Source organism: Prionailurus viverrinus, chromosome D4, assembly GCF_022837055.1.
Source record: "Prionailurus viverrinus isolate Anna chromosome D4, UM_Priviv_1.0, whole genome shotgun sequence".
Classification (NCBI taxonomy): domain Eukaryota; kingdom Metazoa; phylum Chordata; class Mammalia; order Carnivora; family Felidae; genus Prionailurus; species Prionailurus viverrinus.
The window spans coordinates 85,245,673-85,265,226 of NC_062573.1; the positions used below are offsets into that span (position 1 = coordinate 85,245,673).

General features: G+C 54.4%; 1 protein-coding gene across 1 annotated transcript in view; it reads left to right on the plus strand.

Annotated features, from left to right (window-relative positions):
- Positions 1–19,554, plus strand: part of SHC3 (SHC adaptor protein 3) — a 97,910-nt gene that overhangs the window by 47,272 nt on the left and 31,084 nt on the right. Inside the window, exons 3-6 of the mRNA XM_047830737.1 lie at positions 7,797–7,860; positions 10,140–10,259; positions 13,049–13,102; positions 19,202–19,253. Of these exons, the coding sequence (XP_047686693.1) occupies positions 7,797–7,860; positions 10,140–10,259; positions 13,049–13,102; positions 19,202–19,253 (290 nt within the window). The remainder of the gene's footprint in view (positions 1–7,796; positions 7,861–10,139; positions 10,260–13,048; positions 13,103–19,201; positions 19,254–19,554) is intronic.

Sequence of the window (19,554 nt, forward strand, 5' to 3'; positions counted from 1 at the left end):
ACATCCAGGCGGATGCCTGCAACTCACACCTGTGTTGCTCGGGGGTGCGCTGAATAACCAATCTGAGGATCATTTCCTACGCCTCCATCGGTTCAAGCTCCTCTCTCGGTTGTGAAGGAAGATGCGTCTTCGTGGCTTTGATTAGAATATTGCGGATGGGAACACGGATCATTATCGTGCGTTTGCCCCGAGCCACACCCCGTGAATGTTAAGACGCTCTGTGGGTTCACGGATGGTGCCACGGGGTCCTCAGAGACCACGAGACAGTGCCTTACACAGAGCTCGGCGGCGGGGGCAACATTCACGTGTGTGCCCTGGCCACCCCCTGTGAACCTCCGTGCGTGCCGGGATCCACAAGGTCTTACCGGCAAAGCACCCTGTGGTGCCCTGAAGGCAGTGACGCCCTCTGGCCCCACCCCGACCGCATGAGGACTCGTCCGCCTTACGAAACTGTGTCTGTCTAGGTGAGCAGTTCCAGGGCAGGCGTCGGTCCTGCCTTCGGCTCATCAGCATCTCGAAGCCGTGGGCTGGAAGCAGGCTTTTTCTAACCGAACAGTGGGAATTTTAAAGGGAAGAGGAAATCAGGGAACGTGTTTGTGAGGAGAAAGCAAGCCCCCCCCCCCCACATCTGTCAAGGATGTCTGCGACACTCCTTGTGACCTCAAGCCAACTTTAAACTTCATTCTTTTTAAAAAAATTTTTAATGTTTATTTTATTTTTTAATTTTTGAAAGAGAGAGAGAGAAAGAGGCAGGTGCAAACAGGGGAGGGGCAGAGAGAGAAGGAGACACAGAATCTGAAGCGGGCTCCAGGCTCTGAGCTGTCAGTGCAGAGCCCGACGCGGGGCTCGAACCCACGGACCGTGAGATCATGACCTGAGCTGAAGTCAAGACGCTTAACCGACTGAGCCACCCAGGCACCCCTAAGCTTCGTTCTTCTAGCCAAAAGGAATATCAGCCTCAGTGTTGCTGCAGGTGGGCATTATTCTTGCATCCATACGTTCCCCTCAATCCCGAGGGCTCATCTTCGTGAGATGCTCGCCTACGGGGTTAAGGAGCCTCATTCCTGGTTTCCTCTTGGGTTTTATGAGGACTTACAGGGTCTGTTGCTTCTGCACGTTTGGTCATCATCAGCCGGCAGGTATTGGTGCCTACTGTGTACGTGTGTGGAAGGCAAAGCACACACTTGAGACCGTCGGGGTTATGAGGTCTCGGGTGACCCCGCAGGTTATGAGGCATCGGCGAGGTTGGGTTGGCTGCGCCCTGGTTTCTCGAGCGCGGCACAGATCTCCGGGTTCACGGCCCCGCTTACGCTTGCGACCTCCGTGCGACACGCTTAACTTTGGAAGGTTTAGGCAGTTTCAACCCATCGCGGGGAAATTACTTTCGAGAAGTTAAGGTTGAAGTGTTCCCGGTGTCTGACATTCATGTGTAACTCTGCGTGTGCCGGATGGAGGCTCTGGGTGGCCGGCGGTGCCCGTGGGCGACATGAGGGGACGCCGCTTCCTCCCGACTCTGTCCTCGCTGGGTGGCCGGCTGTGTGGCTCTGCGTCGCCCATCCGTGTCTCATGGCTGCGGGATGGAGATGGTCACCTGGAAGGGAGAGAGGCCGCCGTCCCCTGACAGGACCACCTGGGCGTCACTGGCCACAGCTAGGCAGGCCTCCGGGTGTCTTCCCCAAGGGTCTGCTCTGTCGCTTCTGCCGTTGACATCTCGCTGGCCTCCCCGCCCGCCATTTCTCAGCCACTGCCTCGTCCCACACACAGCGGCTAACGTCCATTCAACTCTGTGTCTGTCTCGTCAACCTGCTTGAAGGGCCTCTGTGGTTTGTCCGTCCTCAGCCACCTCCGGGTCAGAATCCCACCCCCGCACGGCTCTGCAGATCTGACGGCCTGTCGCCTCCCGGCACACCCCTCTGCGTGGCCGCACCTCACGCGTCCACCGTGCGTCGCGCTCCTCTCTGGGCCCGGATCCAGCGTGCGTTTTCTCATGGTTTCTTGCTCTCCCTCCACTTGGCCTCCAGCCCGCTTTGCATGGAGGCTTCTTTGCTGGCAGGTGCCCTTGCCTTCTCCTTTCTCTGAACGACGGGTCTGTGCTCGAGTAGTAAACAGTGCACAGTGCACAACAGCTGTTGTCTCCTTCTAGACTCTCCCACGTACCCCTGGTCTCCTCCACACGTTTCTTGAAAACACACACTGTCTTGCCTGGTCCTCGGTGGTCGGGAGGGGACGGGTTTGGCGTGGGGTGGTCCTCCAGGATCAGAGACGGCTCCTGAGTGTGGGATGGGGGGAGCCCTGTGGACCGTGGTCCCGAGGAGTTGCCCCAGGGAAGACGAGGGGGGGCAGGAAGTTCTCGGGGGGAGCAGTCGAGGCTTGGTTTGAAGCGTGACATCTGAGAAGACTTTAAACAACGCGGTGGAACCGTCACTTGGGTGTGGGAATGGTCTCCACAGTCCTGGCGCTGGAGGAGATATGGGGGCGGGAGGTAAAGATGAGCGAGGTGATTGGAGCAGAGACGGTAGGACCCCTTACGGCGAGCGCAGGTCGGGGAACCTCAGAGGCCCCAGGGCTCGGCTCCAGCAGTCCTGACGGGCTGAGGCGTGGGGTCACCCGACAGGGCCTGGGAAAACAAAATGGCGGTGGGAATGTGTTTTGCTGCTGTTTGCCCAGCACCCAGCGCGGAGGAACCACAGGACAAGGGGCCTGATATGGAGGCAGTTTCTGTCTGGCAGTCATAGAGCCCTGTGATCCCACCCCTGTCCCCCACCAGAGAGAGGCCAGGTGGTTCCTTCTCGCTTCAGACAGAGTGAGGGGCTTCATGGAGATGACACAGACTGGCACCTGTCACTAGAGTCCAGGATGCCCAGTGCACTGATGGTCTCCATACCAGGAGTGGGCGTTGCTGACGGCCTCCTGCTGGCGACCAGGCTAAAGGGCTAAGGTCAGGGGGCACCTCATGTGGGCCCTGAGCCCACGGGATCCATCCCGAGGGTCTCCTGCTAGTTTGAGGCCCCGTCAGCCGCAAGAGGGTTACACCTGCCCCATGGGTGTGGATGGCGGAGGGGATGGGTGTGTGGGTGGGTGAAGGACCAACACTGTCCATTTCACAGCACAGGCACCCACATATTCCCAGGGGAGGGCCTTCCAAAGGTTCAAGGAGTCAGATGCAGCCCTCAGTCCCGCCGGGGGCCCAGCCCTGGGGCTGGTGGGTGGGTTAGATACGGTTATGTGTCTGGGGCTTCATCCAGGGCCAGGGAGGAGCTGGGCCCCTGCATGCACCGAGACAGGAGTTGGGGGCAGTGGACTGGTTCTCGAACTGTACCCTGTTCGTCCACTTGTCCGAGTTGCACTGAGGACAGAGAAGAGGTGGGCAGGACGGAGTCCTGTGGCCACATCACAGGAAGGTGAGAAACTGGCAAAGAGCACCCAGGAGGGCAGAAGACGTCAGAGGAGCATCAGCTGAGGGTGGCACAGTGCCCACTGCATTTGGGGCCGTGGCGGGTGTTGGAATTTGCAGGGCAGATTGTGGGAACAAGACCTGGCTTGGAGGGAGAGGGTTAAGGGCACAGAGGGCACCAGCACCAGCACCGTGTTGGTGGTCTCTTTGGAGGAGTTGCCGTCATTTATGGAACTGGCTCTTGTGACAGCCACCAAGTGCTTTCCATCCTATTAACAACCTGGCTGCAGTCAGTGGTGGTATGCCCAGGGCCTCTGGGCCGCCTCCGTGGTGTTAGACTGTAGGTTCCCAGGAGTGGGTCTGCTGGATGGAGGGTCTGTGTGAGTCTCGTTCTCCTAGATGAGGCCAGGCTGCCCACCAGAGGCTGTGTTGAACTGCTCCTTAACCACATGCGGGGCTTTTTTATAATGTCTCAAGCTCGAACCTTTGGCTGTTTAAGTGGCATGTTAGCATAGGCTTTAGTTTATAATCTTATTTTGAGTAAAGCCAAGAATTTGTTCAGATTTCCAAGAGCTGTTTGTATGTCCTTTGCTGTGAACTCTGTTTGTATCTTTTAACATTTTGCATCGGGTTTTTGATATTTTCCTTATTAAGTTATATTAAGGTAATTAACTTGTTGACTATGAAATGTTTCAGTTTTTTTTTTTTGCATAAAATTTTATTTTTATGCTCTGGAGTGTGTCAATATTTCCTTTTATGTTCAAGATTTGTATCATCCTTCCACCAAAGATAATATAAAAAAATTCCTCCCAGGTTTTTTCCTTTTTTTTTGGTACTTTTATGGTTTCGTTACCATGAAGTTAAGTTTGCAATCCATTTAGGATTTATTTGCATATAAGGCGCAAGATAGAAACCCAGTGTGATTTTTTTCCTGAATGCTGCCCAGACACTGAAACACCACTCACTGGTCATTCTGTCCCCCTTGGGTATGTATGTATTACCATATTTGTCACTCCACGGGAGGAAGACACTTTTTCACTCTGCCCTCCTGTGTTCTCTGGCTAGGGTTCTGCAAATAAGGCAGGCAAAAGACAGACTAACAGGAGAGAAGCAGGTGATGAATGTATACAGTACAGATGCAGGCAGGGAAACTCAGTGATGAGTAACTCAAAGAAGTGGTTAGAACTTGGGCTTATCTCACATCTTACCAAAGAACAAGAAATCCATAGGGAAGTGACAAAACCCAGGAAAAGAATTTGGGGTTTCTAGGGGGGAACCTGTTGGAGAACCCCTTGTTGACATGTGGGGAGGCAAGTGCGTGGACAGGGGTGGGGTGGGGTGGGGGGAATTGATGGGAGGGGGGAGCTAGCTGCAGCCCAAGTTCCTTTGCTGTGTCTCAGGGCTGCTGTGGCTCACCTCCGTTCCTCCCTGTGGAGAGGGGCACAGGCTGTGTGTACAGATTTATGACCTGCTTTTAGGCAAATGGGGGGAGGGCAGAGAGCTCTTCTGGCTACTTCTCCGTGGCCTTCAGCTCAGAATACTCCGTCTGCCGGTGTGGCCTGTGTGGGGTGACGTCTTCGGCTACCCTTCACCGTGTATGTCTCTCCTTTTTGGTTCTTCATGAAGTGGATCGCACTTTGTCGTTCCACGTGTTTATTTATTGCCCCTCCGCCTGCTAGAACATAAACCCCTGATGGCAGAAATCACCACTTGGGGCACCTACTATTTATTGTTTTAGTCTGTGAAATGTGTGTGTGTTTGGGGAGGTGGGGTGGGCAGGCTGAGATGGCTGAGTGGGGACAAAAGTGGGGCTACATGATTCCAAAGGACCCAGTTCTCAAATCCCGCCCTCCAGCGTGACGGGTATGACGTGTGGGAGGAGCTGGCTCTCGTGATGAGAACTTCATACTGAATGGGAGAGATGGTGGGACCAGGATGGAGTGAGGCTCAGTTACTCCCAGGTGACTGGGGTCGTGCCAGAGAGTCCACATTCCCGTTAGCTGAGCTCTCAGGTCACAGTTTGGCTCGCCCCAGTGGGGTCATGCTGAACAGGTGGTTGAGCGATCTTCATTAAAAACAGAGGTGCATCGCCACCCGAGACTGACCCGAGGACTCGGTGGAATTACAGAAAGCCAAATCATTTTTGCTGAATGAAAAGTTGAGACAGTACCGTTCACCGAAACGTGCTGTGCTAGGTGGTAAAGAGGGACGATGAGAATGGTTACCTCTGCAGTCAGACGGTGGAGTTAAAGTTTCTTGTGTCAGCATCAGGCATCTAAGTGTGGCAGTTACTACGTTCCGCCACATTCTTATTTCAAAGGGAGACGGACACCATCAGCCTCCGTGTGGTGAGAATTCACACGCACGCAGGTTATCGTGGGAGCATTAGAAGCAAATTGATGGACGGAGGACGTTTTTTTCTGAAGAGTAGCTTGATTTGCAACCACGTTGGGGGATTGTAAATCTCACACAGGGGATCCTTAGGACTTTTTTGCGTGGTGGAGCTCAGAGAACTTTCTGGAATTTCTGACATTGGCACATCTTAAGGACAGAAGATGGAGTCTCTGAATGTGCCCTGGGATGCCGCCGGGGTCTCTTGGGGAGGATTTGCTCGACGGAATGGACTTCTTGGGCTGTGTCCGCCTCCCCCACAGAAGTGGCACACGGGCAGCCAGGGAGGCCTGTGGCCCGACCTGCGTGGCCCACTGGCTCAGACACGTGCTGTACAGGTGACCCCGCTGACAGCTATCCTCTTGGGAGGCTGTCGCCCAAGGCTGATTTCTTTCTCTCATTGCCCGCGTTGGTGGCTCGGGAAAGAAATCCGATGTTCGTTACGGATATTTTAGGAGAGACCTACAGAAAGCTTCCTGCCGTGGGGTATCTTCCCGGCCTGCTGGGACCATCGCGGATTTTGGCGCTTTGCTCAGCCGAATGTGTCATAACAGTGCAGAGATGCTCCGAGCTTCTTCTTCTTCTTCTTCTTGTTTTTAAATTAGACAGAGAAAATATAGATGCTGGGGTTTATATAGTTCCATAAAGAGACAGCTTGACCTTCCTCAATAGGAACTGCCTTTTAAAAGGTACTCGGGTGATCATTTTGATAGAACCACAGTTGGAACATTATTATAAAACAAATGGCTAAGGATAAACATTGAAAACATTCATGCCTTTTAAAGGAACTTCGTCTGAGTCATGGTGATTCAGTCTACAGCCTTCACGGTATTTGAGTTTCTAGAATAGTCTTTCCCCACTCTCTGCAGTGAATTCAATGGCAAATGTGAGCCTCACCTGAATGGTAATTTGACAAGGACAGATCTCTCTTAAGAGCATTATCTTGTGGTGGGGATTAGATTTCTAGATGATAGAAAATGATTTCAAGTATTTCACGTAGAAAGCTTGCAGAATGTTTCTGAGGACCCGTTATCCTGTTTGTCCGGTGGTGTGTCCAAATCCCCGTTTATTTCTTCCTGTGCTCTCTTACAATTGTGTCTGTCCCCACGAGGGGGCTGACACGTTCACCCATCCCCTTTCTGGGCTCCTGACTTTGGAGCCCCCTCTGGAGTATCCCTATCATTACCCACTGAGGCCCGCTCCCAGAGTTGAGCCATTTGCTTTCAAGCACCTGTTACCAGCACGTCCTCCCCACCTGGAGGCCCAGCATCTGGACCCCAGCGGCCTCCAGCCGGTCCATCTCCCACCCTCCCCACGTCCCGAGGTGTCCTGCCCGGGCAAACCCTCTGCAGCCAGGTGCCCCTAGGCCTAGGACCCTCCTTGCCTCCTTTCCTCAGGGCAGCACCGGCACGTGGTAGCTGCTCAATAAACGGGTGCTCCGGGAACTGCCCGGCACAGACCTTATTTCTTGCTCATTTGTCTATCACCCGAGCGCCTCCCCGCCTTCAGAACCCTCTTGGTTTTATGATATTTACTAACTGCAGACGCTGGAGATAATACTCAGAACGCCAAATTTCTTCTGATAACGTTCTGATTCACCTTGGAAGGGTGGTGACCCGTAGCGGTGCTTGGTCAGGGTCGGCCCCGTGCCGGGACCGTGGCCGTGAAGGGAACATCCGGGAGACCACGTGCCCTGGTAATGGTCCACTAAACGGAATCCCAGCCCAGCGTAAGACGGACTGTGGCGTCGACACCCGTCACACTGTTAGGATACAGCCACGCCAACAGGAGGCATTAGGGCACTGCCAGCGGGAGGTTCAGGACGACCTGGTCGCATTTGGCGCGGTTCTGTTTGCCAGAGAGGGAACCGGGTGACCCCCGCATGGGGAGCCGCGCTGTCTACGCTGAACTGCACGGGCAGGTGTCTCCCCTGGGGACGTGCGCGTGTGGTCTCTTGGTTGCAGGATCCTGACTGATGTGACAAATGGATCTCTCTTCCTGCCCCCTTAAGGGAAGCCATCAGCCGCGTCTGCGAAGCCGTCCCTGGCGCCAAGGGAGCCTTCAGGAAGAGAAAGGTACTGTCTTCTGTGTTGCCTCCCCACGCAGCACCCGCGGTCACGCACCGCCCGTCAGGGCCCCCTGTCACCGCCTGGCTGTCGGCACTTTACAAGCGACGAGAGCTCGGGGTCCCCCTGCCCTGGGGTTGGCAGGACGGCCGGCAAGTCAGCGCCCAGTTGTGCCCCATTGGCCCAGACCTGTAGACGGTGAGGAGACGGCACGGAAGACGGGGCTGGTGCCCCTTGAAGCCTCTCTGGGCGTTAGTTCTCTTTGCTAGAACAGTTGGTGGTGAACACCCGGGTGCTGTGCTGCTAAATTTAACCAGCGGCCCTCAGGGTTCAGAGTACGAAGCCGCTCATCTGTCCCGTGTGCCAGTTTCCGTGGCATACGTGCTTCCGCCAGGCCCCTTCCAGGCTCTAGCGACATCCCCGAGGACGCGCAGTGACACGTCATCTCACGGTGTTTCCACCTGGTTCACAGGTGCAGCGGGCACAAAGGCCTGAGCGGCACAGATGACCGGTAACGTAGCAAAAGCAGCTGGGAAGTGAGGAGTTTTGAGTACTTGTCTTTTTTTCTTTTTTTTAACGTAAGTTATTTGTTTGTAAGTTTACGTAAATTAACTTTTCGTAGCAGCTGTTTTTAACGGCCAGCTCCTAAAATCCCTAAAAATTTAATAATTGTCTCTCATTAGCCAGTACAACCAGCTCCAGAGCGCCACGGGATATCCCCATTTGACAGGTGATGAAAACTGAGGCACAGAGATGTGGGTAGGGGTAGGCTGGGCTCAGGCCCATGTCACCCGGCTCCAGGGACTATACATTCAACCTTGGGTTGACTTTTTCACCCTGGAGATGGTTAGACGGCCAGGGAGAAAGTGGATTAAGAGAAAGGTCAGAAAACCTCTCTGGTTAGAAGTCTGGCAGGTACAGAACTAAATGGCCACTGTCAGGACTGTCTGTGCCCGGACTCTATTGCTCTGTCGTGAGGCGTTACCTCTGATGTCCCCAATCCGAATCCGTCCTGGGGCTGAGGTTTGCAGGCAGGTGGCCGGCTTGTTGACACCCCCCGCCCTGGGTGGGTTTTGTCATTACAGCTCGGGGACATCCGCGAAGCCGTAAGGCAGCTGGGTTTCAGGCAGAGAACTTTGAATCTTGACTGTCACGTAGGGTCACTAGGAGGGGGTCTGAGGACAGAGCTAGGGAGTGTCCTCTTTCAGAGCCCGGGGAGGGTGGCAGAAACAAGGCTGATGGCCTCGGGTATGACTTAATCAGAATCTCGGGGGACGGGGCCCAGGCCTCTCTATTTGTAAACAGCTCTGTCAGATTAAAAATGGTTTAAGAACCAGCTGTAATTAGCATATCAAAAGAGGGCATGTTCGGGGCGCCTGGGTGGCGCAGTCGGTTAAGCGTCCGACTTCAGCCAGGTCACGATCTCGCGGTCCATGAGTTCGAGCCCCGCGTCGGGCTCTGGGCTGACGGCTCAGAGCCTGGAGCCTGTTTCCGATTCTGTGTCTCCCTCTCTCTCTGCCCCTCCCCCATTCATGCTCTGTCTCTCTCTGTCCCAAAAATAAATAAACGTTGGAAAAAAAAAAAAAAAAAAAAAGAGGGCATGTTCTAATCTGACAGGGAAGATGGCTTGGGGGCCCTGGACCCAGATACAAGAGTTGGCCTTTGGGGGTTGGGTGGGGGGCGGGCAGGGATGGCTGGTGCGGAAACGCAGTCCTTTGGGCCCTGTGCCAAGGACTTTAACTGAGCTGAGCCCGGTGGTCCGTCCCTGTGCCGGGCCGTCCCTGTGAGCACCGGCCTGGAGGACGTTCTGGCCCAAGGCCCCCAGCAGTGAGCAGTCTCGAGACTCCACGGGATGTTCATCGGCCCCACGAGCTGCACCCTGCTCTTCTGGCTCTGCCAGTTTAGCTCCCGGGGGGCTGGAACCAGTATCTGAGCCTGGAAGCTGTGAGCACTGGCCCGTGGCCCTTTCCTGGGCTTACGAGTGACAGGAGACTCATCCCCACGGGAGCTGCCTGCACGCGGACGGTGCTGACGCCCGAGGGTCCTCCCCCGTGTGTGCGCATGACGTGTTTATGACGTGTTTGTGGCTGCCTGTTGCGAGTCCCAGAATCCGTGTGCTCCTGTTGGATCCCGCCTGTCGGCTCCTTCGTGGCACAGCCTCCTTCACGTGGCCAGTGAGGGCGGGAAGGTGGGGGCTTGGGGGTGCAGCAGACGGGAACAACAGAGAGGCTGTGACAGCGCGGCCTCTCCGGAATCGGAAGCTAAAATCTGGCCGCTTGATTTCACAGCCTCCCAGCAAAATGCTGTCCAGCATCTTGGGCAAGAGCAACCTCCAGTTTGCGGGCATGAACATCTCCCTGACCGTGTCCACCGCCAGCCTGAACCTGCGGACGCCCGACTCCAAACAGGTCTGTAGGCGCCCGGGCCCCCTGGGTGTTTGGCAAGGTTGCCTGCTCTGCTGGGTCTGGCAGAGAACATTTGTCTAAAATCTTTACTAGCCTGCAGACTTTGGCCCCTTTGAACGGTTGCCCACAGAATGATAGGTAGAATTGGTTTTCTTGGAATCTGCTGCAAATTACCGTTGTTTTTTTTAAGGGTAACGTCTAAAGTCATTGAGGGACTTGCAGTGTAGAAGCAGGCGCATGTGTTTGCCACGGACTCCTCACCTCCTTGCCCGTCTTTCATTTCCTTTTACGCCGTATTTCTTGGACTCCGCAGCCCACGTCTCATTTCCACATTGTGTCATCCTTGAAGTGGATGGCACCTCGTGGTTTAATGGGCCAGATTTTTTCTGTCTTAGCGGTTCCTCATCTGGAGCCACTCGCGGTTGACGGTGTCCTAGGTCGCTGCACGAGGCATACGGGAGGGAGTCCGCCCGGCGCTGGACGTCTGCCGCTCGCCGGCTGAGGCCGCACGGCGGTGGCGATCGTTGGGGCGGGTTCCGTGTGTGACGCTGGCCTCTCGGCAGCGTATGTCTTAGGTCTCTCGGGCCTCAGTTCTGTCCGCTGGAACAGTGGGTGTCTCAGTGGCTGTCCTGGGTACCAGCAGGTGAAGACGCCCAGACGCGTAAAAGGGCGTGTTCCCCGTGCAGCCCGGGGCTCCGTTGCCAGTGGCCTGAGCTGGAAATGGGATGTGTCTCCACGGGGAGAGAGGTGGGCCACCCGCACACCTCTGACTCTGGCCGTGTTCCCGGGGGTGCCTGGGGTTACCTTTGCGTTGCCAAATATATTTATATTCATTGACTTCAGTGTTCCCCAGGTCAGCGAGTGGCACCAGCTCCTACTCCATTCCTCACTTGCCAGACAGATAATCCCTGTCTTTTCACGTTGGTCCTTCTGACGGGTGGGGTGGGGGTGGGTTAGGAAGGTTCAGCGGGCTCCACCTTTCTCTGGGGCCTTCTCAGGGCTGAGCACCTGTGACCCCGGGCTGCAAGGCGGGAGGGACCCCTCTGCCCTGCACCACACGCCCATATCCACTCTCACACAGTGTGGCCGTTGCTGTTATGTTTCTAGGGATCCTCAGGCTGTGGCCCTCAATTCTGTGGGATACACGTCCCGATCCCTGCCTATTACACCTCATTCCCCCCTTAAGAAAAACAAACAAACTCAGGAGGAGTGGAAGGGACGTGGCCGTGCTGGGGTTGGGGGCTGGTTGGCTGTGTCCTCACTGTTTGTGGAGCATGGGTGTGGGGCTGGGCTCAGGAGCGGGGAGCACCTTCTGGGACGATAGAACACTGCCCGCGACGGTGGGCGCCAGCCCCCGCTCACGCCCCTGGCTGTCCCGTGGCGGCCTGGCTGTTGCAAATTAGGAGGAGTCCTGGCCGGACACTGCCCTCCCCCGTGCAGAGCAACCGTGAAAGTCCCGGCCGCTCTCCTCTGCCGAGCGTCCCTCGAACCTCTCTTGGCCAAAAACACCTGCTCGAGATTCACCGGCTCAAAACTCCATTTACTCTCCCATCTTTTCCGAAGGTCTGAAATACAATGATACAGCAACAGCCACACGTTGTGACCAAATAGGATTTCTGCTTTTTCCCCTCAATACAATATTCCCCTCAATAATACCCACTTCAGTTTCCAAACTCCAGTATGAGGGCTGTCTTATAAGCAAAAACTAAGCAGAAATCAACACCTTTTCGAGGTTTATCCTCGTGTGGGGATTGCTGGTGCTTTGCTGCCCTCCTGGGAGCCCCCTGCCCTGGGGCTGGAGGGAGGAAGCTTCCAGAAGGCTGCCAGTGGCCGCTGGTAGCTGGATCCGGCCGGGTTGGTACAGGCTCCAGAGTGGCTTCCTTGTTTCCATCCATTTATATGCTCAGGTCTTTCTAGATCGTGAGTGGTTTTGCACATGCCATTTTGGCATTTTAGAACGAATGGTTTTCTCCCAGTTCAGACACAGGTTTGCTTCGAGCGTCTCGGGAGCACAGTCGGGAAGCTCCTCGCACGGTGGGATTTCACCTCCGTTAATTTCCGACTGCCCGCCACCAAAGGCCTGAGGGGCTGTGCAGGAATAAACCTGGTGATGGTGTGATGGAGACGGGGCCACTGTTTCCACCCCGGAATTCAATTCAAGGTCATTCCATTGTCTTTGACGTTATAAAAATAGCATGGGAAACTTACGTCGCAGCTTAAATTTAGGGCAGCTTCTAATTTACTGTCTCCTGAATTCCGCTGCCGTTTGTAAAGCTAATGGAAATTTCCGGGTTTAATACTGACTTGGAATGTCCTCCCTGGCCTTTGCATCGATGGAACCGGTCGCAAGAGTGCCTCGGACACAACGAGACACGCTCCTTGCTCGCTAGCTGGGGGTCGGCCCTGAAGACCGCACGTGTCTCTGGAAGCAGAAATTGCACCAGTGACCCGTTTCCGTGTGGGGGTGAGACCCTTTCCTTCTCCGAGAGGGAAGGTCGTTAGGACCCCCGTCAGCTGTGGTCCTTCAGCCTCGGGCTTCGCCTCTGTGAACCGGGCGGCCGTGGCGCCTCCCTCAAGGGTCGCCTCAAGGGAGCTCGCCGAGCGAGCAGCTGACGTGTGGGGAAAGCCCACCGGCGGTCAGCTCGTGTGACGACTCCCATCCCTTTGCGCCGGGTACCAGTTTTGCGGAATCTCAGGAAACCTTGTCGTATCGCCTGCCGACAAACGGTGGCTTTTCCAGGGCGCGGGGCGGGCACTAACGACGTGTCTCCTTTCTTGTCCTGGGCCTGCAGATCATCGCCAACCACCACATGCAGTCCATCTCGTTCGCCTCCGGGGGAGACCCGGTAAGTGCCCGGGGCTGCTTTCCCTTGCTCTCGTCGGGACTTTTCCAGAAGGGGCCTTCCTCCCAGGGGTGCGTTCTAGGGCACGATCGGGAAAGGTAACTGATGACAGCTCTCCCCCCACCTGGTTCCGTAAGCCCTTCTCGACCAGCATTAGTTCTCGTGCCATTAGCCCAAAGCGGTCGAAAATCCTCCAAGTGCTGGCTTTCTGAAGAGGTCCTGGGACCGCGCCCCAGTGTCAGCTGTCAGGCGCCCCCCGTCTGATGACTGGGGGTCCTGCTTCGTTCCTTTTTTCTCTTGGGCTCCGGCAGGGCCCTTCGGTTTCGCGGTTGAAGTCTACGCGAAGCCTGTGAGTTGACTTAGTCTGCTTTATTCACAGATGTTTGAAATTGGACTTTTTCTACCCACATTTAATGTTGTAGAGTCTTACTGGTTTGCTTTGCCAGCAGGGAGGGAGTGCAGGGAGAGAGAGAGAGACAGAGAGAGGGAGAGAGAGAGGGCAAGGCAGAATGGGAATGTTCTATTTTTGCATTGCTGCTTTTATTAAGAAGGTCACGAGGGGGGCGCCTGGGTGGCGCAGTCGGTTGAGCGTCCGACTTCAGCCAGGTCACGATCTCGCGGTCCGTGAGTTCGAGCCCCGCGTCGGGCTCTGGGCTGATGGCTCGGAGCCTGGAGCCTGTTTCCGATTCTGTGTCTCCCTCTCTCTCTGCCCCTCCCCCGTTCATGCTCTGTCTCTCTCTGTCCCAAAAATAAATAAAACGTTGAAAAAAAAAATTTTTTTTTAAATAAAAAAAAAAAACACTGAAATAAAGCTAGTTCTAAAACCCAAATTGAAAATAAATTGAGTAAATTCTTCTGATGCTAGATCGCCAGGAGAAAGTTGACCAGATAATATGCACCTTTCTTAATAGGAAGTGCAATGTATTTTAAATCATTTTGGAGGCCATTGGTGAAAAGCTAAATGTAGGATGGTCTAACACTAGTAACACATTAATGTGAGAAGGAAGGTGTATTTGGATGAAGAGGGAAATGCCTCTTCTTCCTTTAAAAGCAACTATCTGCAGCCTTCAGAACTGGAGAAGGGAGAAAAAGTGCCTAATTATATAGCCTCCAAGTTCATTTAAAATCCCACTTGAGGGGCGCCTGGGTGGCTCAGTAGATTCAGCGTCCAACTTCAGCTCAGGTCATGATCTTGCAGTTGGTGGGTTCGAGCCCCGCGTTGGGCTCTGTGCTGACAGCTCAGAGCCTGAAGCCTGCTTCGGATTCTGTGTCTCCCTCTCTCTCTGCCTGTCCCCTGCTCGTGTTCTGTCTCTCTGTCTCTCAAAAATGAATAAAAGTTAAAAAAAAATTAAAAAAAAATCCCACTTAGAATTCACAAAATTCCAAATTCGTGAAGGAATAAAACTATAGCACAAACAGAAATTAGAAATTGAAAAATTAAAAAAAAAAAAAAAAAGAAGGTCACGAGGTAATTCACTCCTCACGTTTGGTCAAGATGGTGTCAGTGCTCATTTTCAGCGTCATGAGAGGCAGGACCCACAAACCCCTTGCTCCCCCTCTCCCTCCTCCCCTCCCTCCTCCCCCTCCTCCTCCTCCCTCGCCATTCTCCTCCTCCCCCCTCCTTCTCCTCTCCTCCCCTCCTCCCCCTCTTCCCCTTCTGCTCTTCCTGCTCCTCTCCCTCCTCCTCACCCCACCCCCCACCCCCCACCCCTCCCTGCCCCCAGCAGAGCCAGACCCACACACACTAACTGCTGCTCACTGTTGCTGGCCAGCCCTTGGAAACAGCTTGCAGGCAGGAAACTATCTCCAGGGAAGAAGAGCCAGTCAGCCCTCGGAGCCGTGAGGGAGAAAACACCCGCCCCCAAGACCGCCTTCATACCATTTCCCATTGGTCCGGGCCACGTTTTCACCAGTCTGGGGAAGTATTTAAAAATTAGGACGACCGAGTGAGTGTTTTCTTGAAGCTACATTTACTCAAAAAGAAAAATTGTTCTATGTCCTGGCATGATGTCCTTTTGCTGTTGAATAAGTCTTTTATAATAAAACAATGAGGCTTAGAAGTGGTGTTTTTATTGTTATTGTTGTTTCGTTATGTGCAAGTTTCCGGGTCCAGGGCAGCCGGAGTAGCCGGTGTGGTGCAGAGGTCCCGTCCTGGTCTGGCCGGGAAGGGGGTATTTCCCAGGCTGTGAGGACTTGGTGTGTCTTTCCCGGCCTGCTCCCTCTACCTGGGGAACTGCTTGTGCTTGCTGCTGGCTCATGAACAGCAAGTCGAGCGGGCGGGCGCTTTCCACTGCTGGCTCTCATCTCGACATCTCTAAAGGCTGGTGGAGTCACGGCCCCCGGTGTCTCGGCTGCAGACAATCCACGCCCCCCGCCTCTGCCCCAGTTCCTGCAGCCGCCTCCCCCTCTCCCAAGGAGGCGTCAAGCCCAGCCAGACCCTTGGGCCAAGGGCATTGGCAGGAGAGGGATTCGGCCACCCTGCACGTGGTTCCTTGCCCTTACACCCCCGCCTGACCAAGAGAATATGGCAAAACACCCTTGGACCACCCTCAGCACCTCCACTGACTCTCGCTGTCTTCCTTTAGGGTCTAGTCCTCAAAATCTCTCCCCGTGGTTTCCTCTTTTCCTTCCCCTCCCCTCCTTTACTTTCTCTCCAATCCCTTAATCTCTTACATTTTATCATAAAGCGAAAGACCTCACTGAGACATACATTTAGCAAGTGGGAGTCTGCCACTAGAGATGGGATCTCGAGGGACAGGTGCACCTGCTGTGTACCGGCACGCGCACCTGTCCTCACGCCTCCACCTGTGTCTGCACGTGGCTCCAGTCAACTCACAGAGGCGTCTCACCGCTGGCCCCGTGTGATGCTCGCAGCCATAGTTTCCGAAATTTGGGAGGTAACCCAGCTTGCAAAATAAAAGGAAGAAACAGTACGTACCCGCAGCGACAGATTCTTCCAAGAACTTGTCTCAAACCTCAACTTAATGATGCTATGAGTGGACCTGCAGAGACGGAAGGCTCAGGAAGCCAAGGACACAGGCTTCTGTTCAAATTGTCCTGTTCTCCAGGGTGCACACAGGTCTGCGAGCCTCAAATTTCCTCACCTCCTTGCTTTTAAAAAAGAAAAAGGAAGCACTGGGTGCTTTTAACCTTTTTATATTTTCTTCTTATTTGTTTCTGATGCATAAAACGTCACGATACCAGGGGACAGGAAACCTGGTCAGTTCCTATTTTAACCAAGCCCAAATGCACGTTCGCATTGTGCGTGGGTTCCCGTTCCGCACTGGCTTGTAACCATTATAATTGGAAGATGTTTCAATAAAACTAGCAATCCCAGGTTCGATCCCTTGTTCTGGTGCTCAGTGTGTAACTACTCACTGCTTTGTGCTCTAGTTGACCCAGTCAGAAAATGTTTTGAAATATCAACTAAGACAGGCTGAAAAACACTGTTAATCCAAAATCCCCCCAAAATATGCCCTGTAATCATAATCTGCTGTGATTACCAGTGTTCACAGGCCACCAGAAGGGGGTCAGGGTGCCGGCCAGGCTCAGAAAGGTTTGGGGGGTGGCAACAGGGGTGCAGGATGGGCAGCCGGCAGCCCCATCTGTGGAACTTGGTGTTCAGTGTGACTGGATGATGTCTAGAACAATGTTCTGAACACCAATACACTCCCCCAGCGTGCCAGACAATGATCAACATTGGCTTTAGAAGAGTTCTGTCCTGGCTTGACCCTAAACCATCTGAGGGACGGGACACATGTCATGTCTCTTTCCTGGCCTTCCTTCCCCAGAGCAGCGTTTCTCAGACTGGAGTAAGAATTTAAGAAGGAGAATTTCTTTGCGTATGCCACTAGTGTTGACTCAAATTAATTTTGTCACCCAAACATGCACAAAAATAAATCAAGTATACATTCCTTGGGTTCATACGTCCTATTGAACTGTAAGCCCCGATCATGTTTGAAAGTTTAATCCTGATAAACACAGTAAAGCCAGAAACATTCAAAGTGACAGGAATTTACCGGGATGGGTGGTTTTGCTGACATCACCCAGATCTCTGCTCTCAGAGGGACTCTCGAACCGGCCGCCACGGTGCGGAATCCTTCAAGGTCAGCATCTCTCTACTACGTCAGGCGCCTGGGTGACTCAGTCCTTCCACTAATTTATTCTGTTGAAGTAAGCACTTCAGTGATGCATCGTTGTGTACAAATGTGACGTTAATTGCTTGAGTTGGGGCAAAAGCATCTAGTCTGAGTGTTCTTTTTTCTCGAATTCTTTAAAAACTTGGCATCTGTAATGTTGGAAACCCAAGTGACAACCTTGTCGCTGACATTGCCACGCAGAACCGATGACGCAGTGGTCATTCAGATGGTCCCGGATATTCTTGTATTAATTTGTAAGATTATTATGGAAACTAAAACACGAAGTTAGAAAGAAAGTCTGGTCACATCTCAAACACTGGAGAATGTTCCTGACCAGGCCTAGAATTCCACGGAGCTCGGACGGAGAGACGCCGGTGCTGTCCTAGGACCCTTCCAATGCTGTCATCTCCTGAGTCCACAGAAAGCGTCCGTGACTACAAGCTGGAGTCCTTACTTGGCTGTTAGTTTCATATTCTGACCAGATCTTCCTTGATGGAAATGACTGGAAGCTGGGTTGATGGTCTGTTTTTCAACCCCCTTCCCAGCTCAGGGAATATACCAGCAGACAGTGGCCTAAGGAGGAGCATGGAACAGCGTAGACAGGCAGCATACTGGAGGGACCCTTGGTGGCAACCAGTCATGTCAAAACCCGCTGGAGGGCCCTCCTCCCCTCCTCAGACCCAGCGGGTCGCTGTGAGTTCTGGGAAACCATGTACCACGTATGGAAAAGCACCCTGTGCCTGGTGCTGCCTGCTGGGGCGTTCAGTAATCATTGCATGTCCCCAGGCTCCCAGTCGTCCCCTCTCCCATCGGAGGGTTTTCCTGGAGCACGGCAGAGAGAGAAGGGGTCATCCCCTGCCCACGGAGAGTAGTAATGAAGGCAGTCACGACACAGAATCTTCCGGATGCTGAAAACCTGGAGCTCATCTGTAACGTTGGAGCCCTTCGAAGCAATGACATTTGGGAGAAATCTGCAATGACGGGGTGAGCCTTTACCGGTCGCCCCCCCCCCTGAGACTTTACAAATGTTGAGAATGTCAGCTTTGCAGGGAACGTCTGTTCTGCTTTCCAGAATGAAGAGAATGATTGGTTCCTCTGCCTGTTTAGAGGCGGCCCAGCCTACGTCTGAGGACAGAGCCTCCTCCGTGCACGGATCAGATGAGGCCGCCGCGCAGACTCGGATTTTACCCGGAACAGCCAGGCTACTACTCAGAGCTCATATGTGTGAAACATCTTAAAAGATTAAAGTTACTACTTATTTCCGAGAAGAAAAGAACCATCACATGCCATCCACCCAGGAAGGCGTTCCCAAACAACCTTTGAACGTCTGCTTCTGGTTTCCTCGTGGCTACTAGACCAGCAGCACCAGCACTGGCTGGAAACTTGTCAGAAATGCACATTTTGGGGCCTCCCCTCAGACCCACAGAATCCGAAGCCCCAAGGCGGCACCCAGCAGCCTGTGTCTCCACAAGCCCGTTGTGGGACTCTGACGCCAGCTTGGACTGACCACCGCTGATTCAGGCAGAGCTCAGGACAGTGGCTGTCAGCCTTGACTCACGGTAGAACCTTCTGGAGAGCTTCAAACCGTCCTGAGGCCTCATGGCCTCCCGTCCAGCAAGGGCGGATTATCCGGGAGCTGGGACTCGGGCAGCAGTGCGTTCAGAGCTCCTGGGGGGATCCGCCGTGCAGAGAACGGGGTGCCCGTCACACGGCCGTGGCCCAGAGTGTGGGCACAGACGGGCGGTGTCCGCACCAGAGCCTCAGGCCCCGCCCTGGACCCGCCGAGTCAGAACCCGCACTTCACAAGGTCTGGAGACTCCTGTCCGCGGTAGCGTGAGAAATACCGTCCTTCTGGGCTGTCCCTTGGGAGCGTTAGATTCCTGGGCTGGGTTGCGTAGTGTATGTCTGGCTGTGCTGTCTTGCTCGTGGTTAGTGACGTGGGTGCCTCGTTTTTCTCTGACAGGACACAACCGACTACGTTGCGTACGTAGCTAAGGACCCTGTTAACCGCAGAGGTAAGCAATGCTCGACTCTTACAGTCTCTCACTCGTGCGCGGTCAGGCTGAACACGATGCCAGGTGCTCCTCCTGGTCCCGCCCCCTCCGCCAGCACGACCCGTGTGTCCCGCCGTGCCGTTAACGGGAATTGAGGGCTGCCTGCCTTCTCGGTGGGGGCAGGAGACACCGGGCGGCCGGGGGCCTGAGACCCCCACCTGCACGCGGGGGGTGCGGCTTGGAGCACGTGACCTGCACCTGTGGCTCCCGTTCGTGCCCTGAAAGCGGCCTCGGCCACACCTGGAACGCTGTGTCCCCCCCC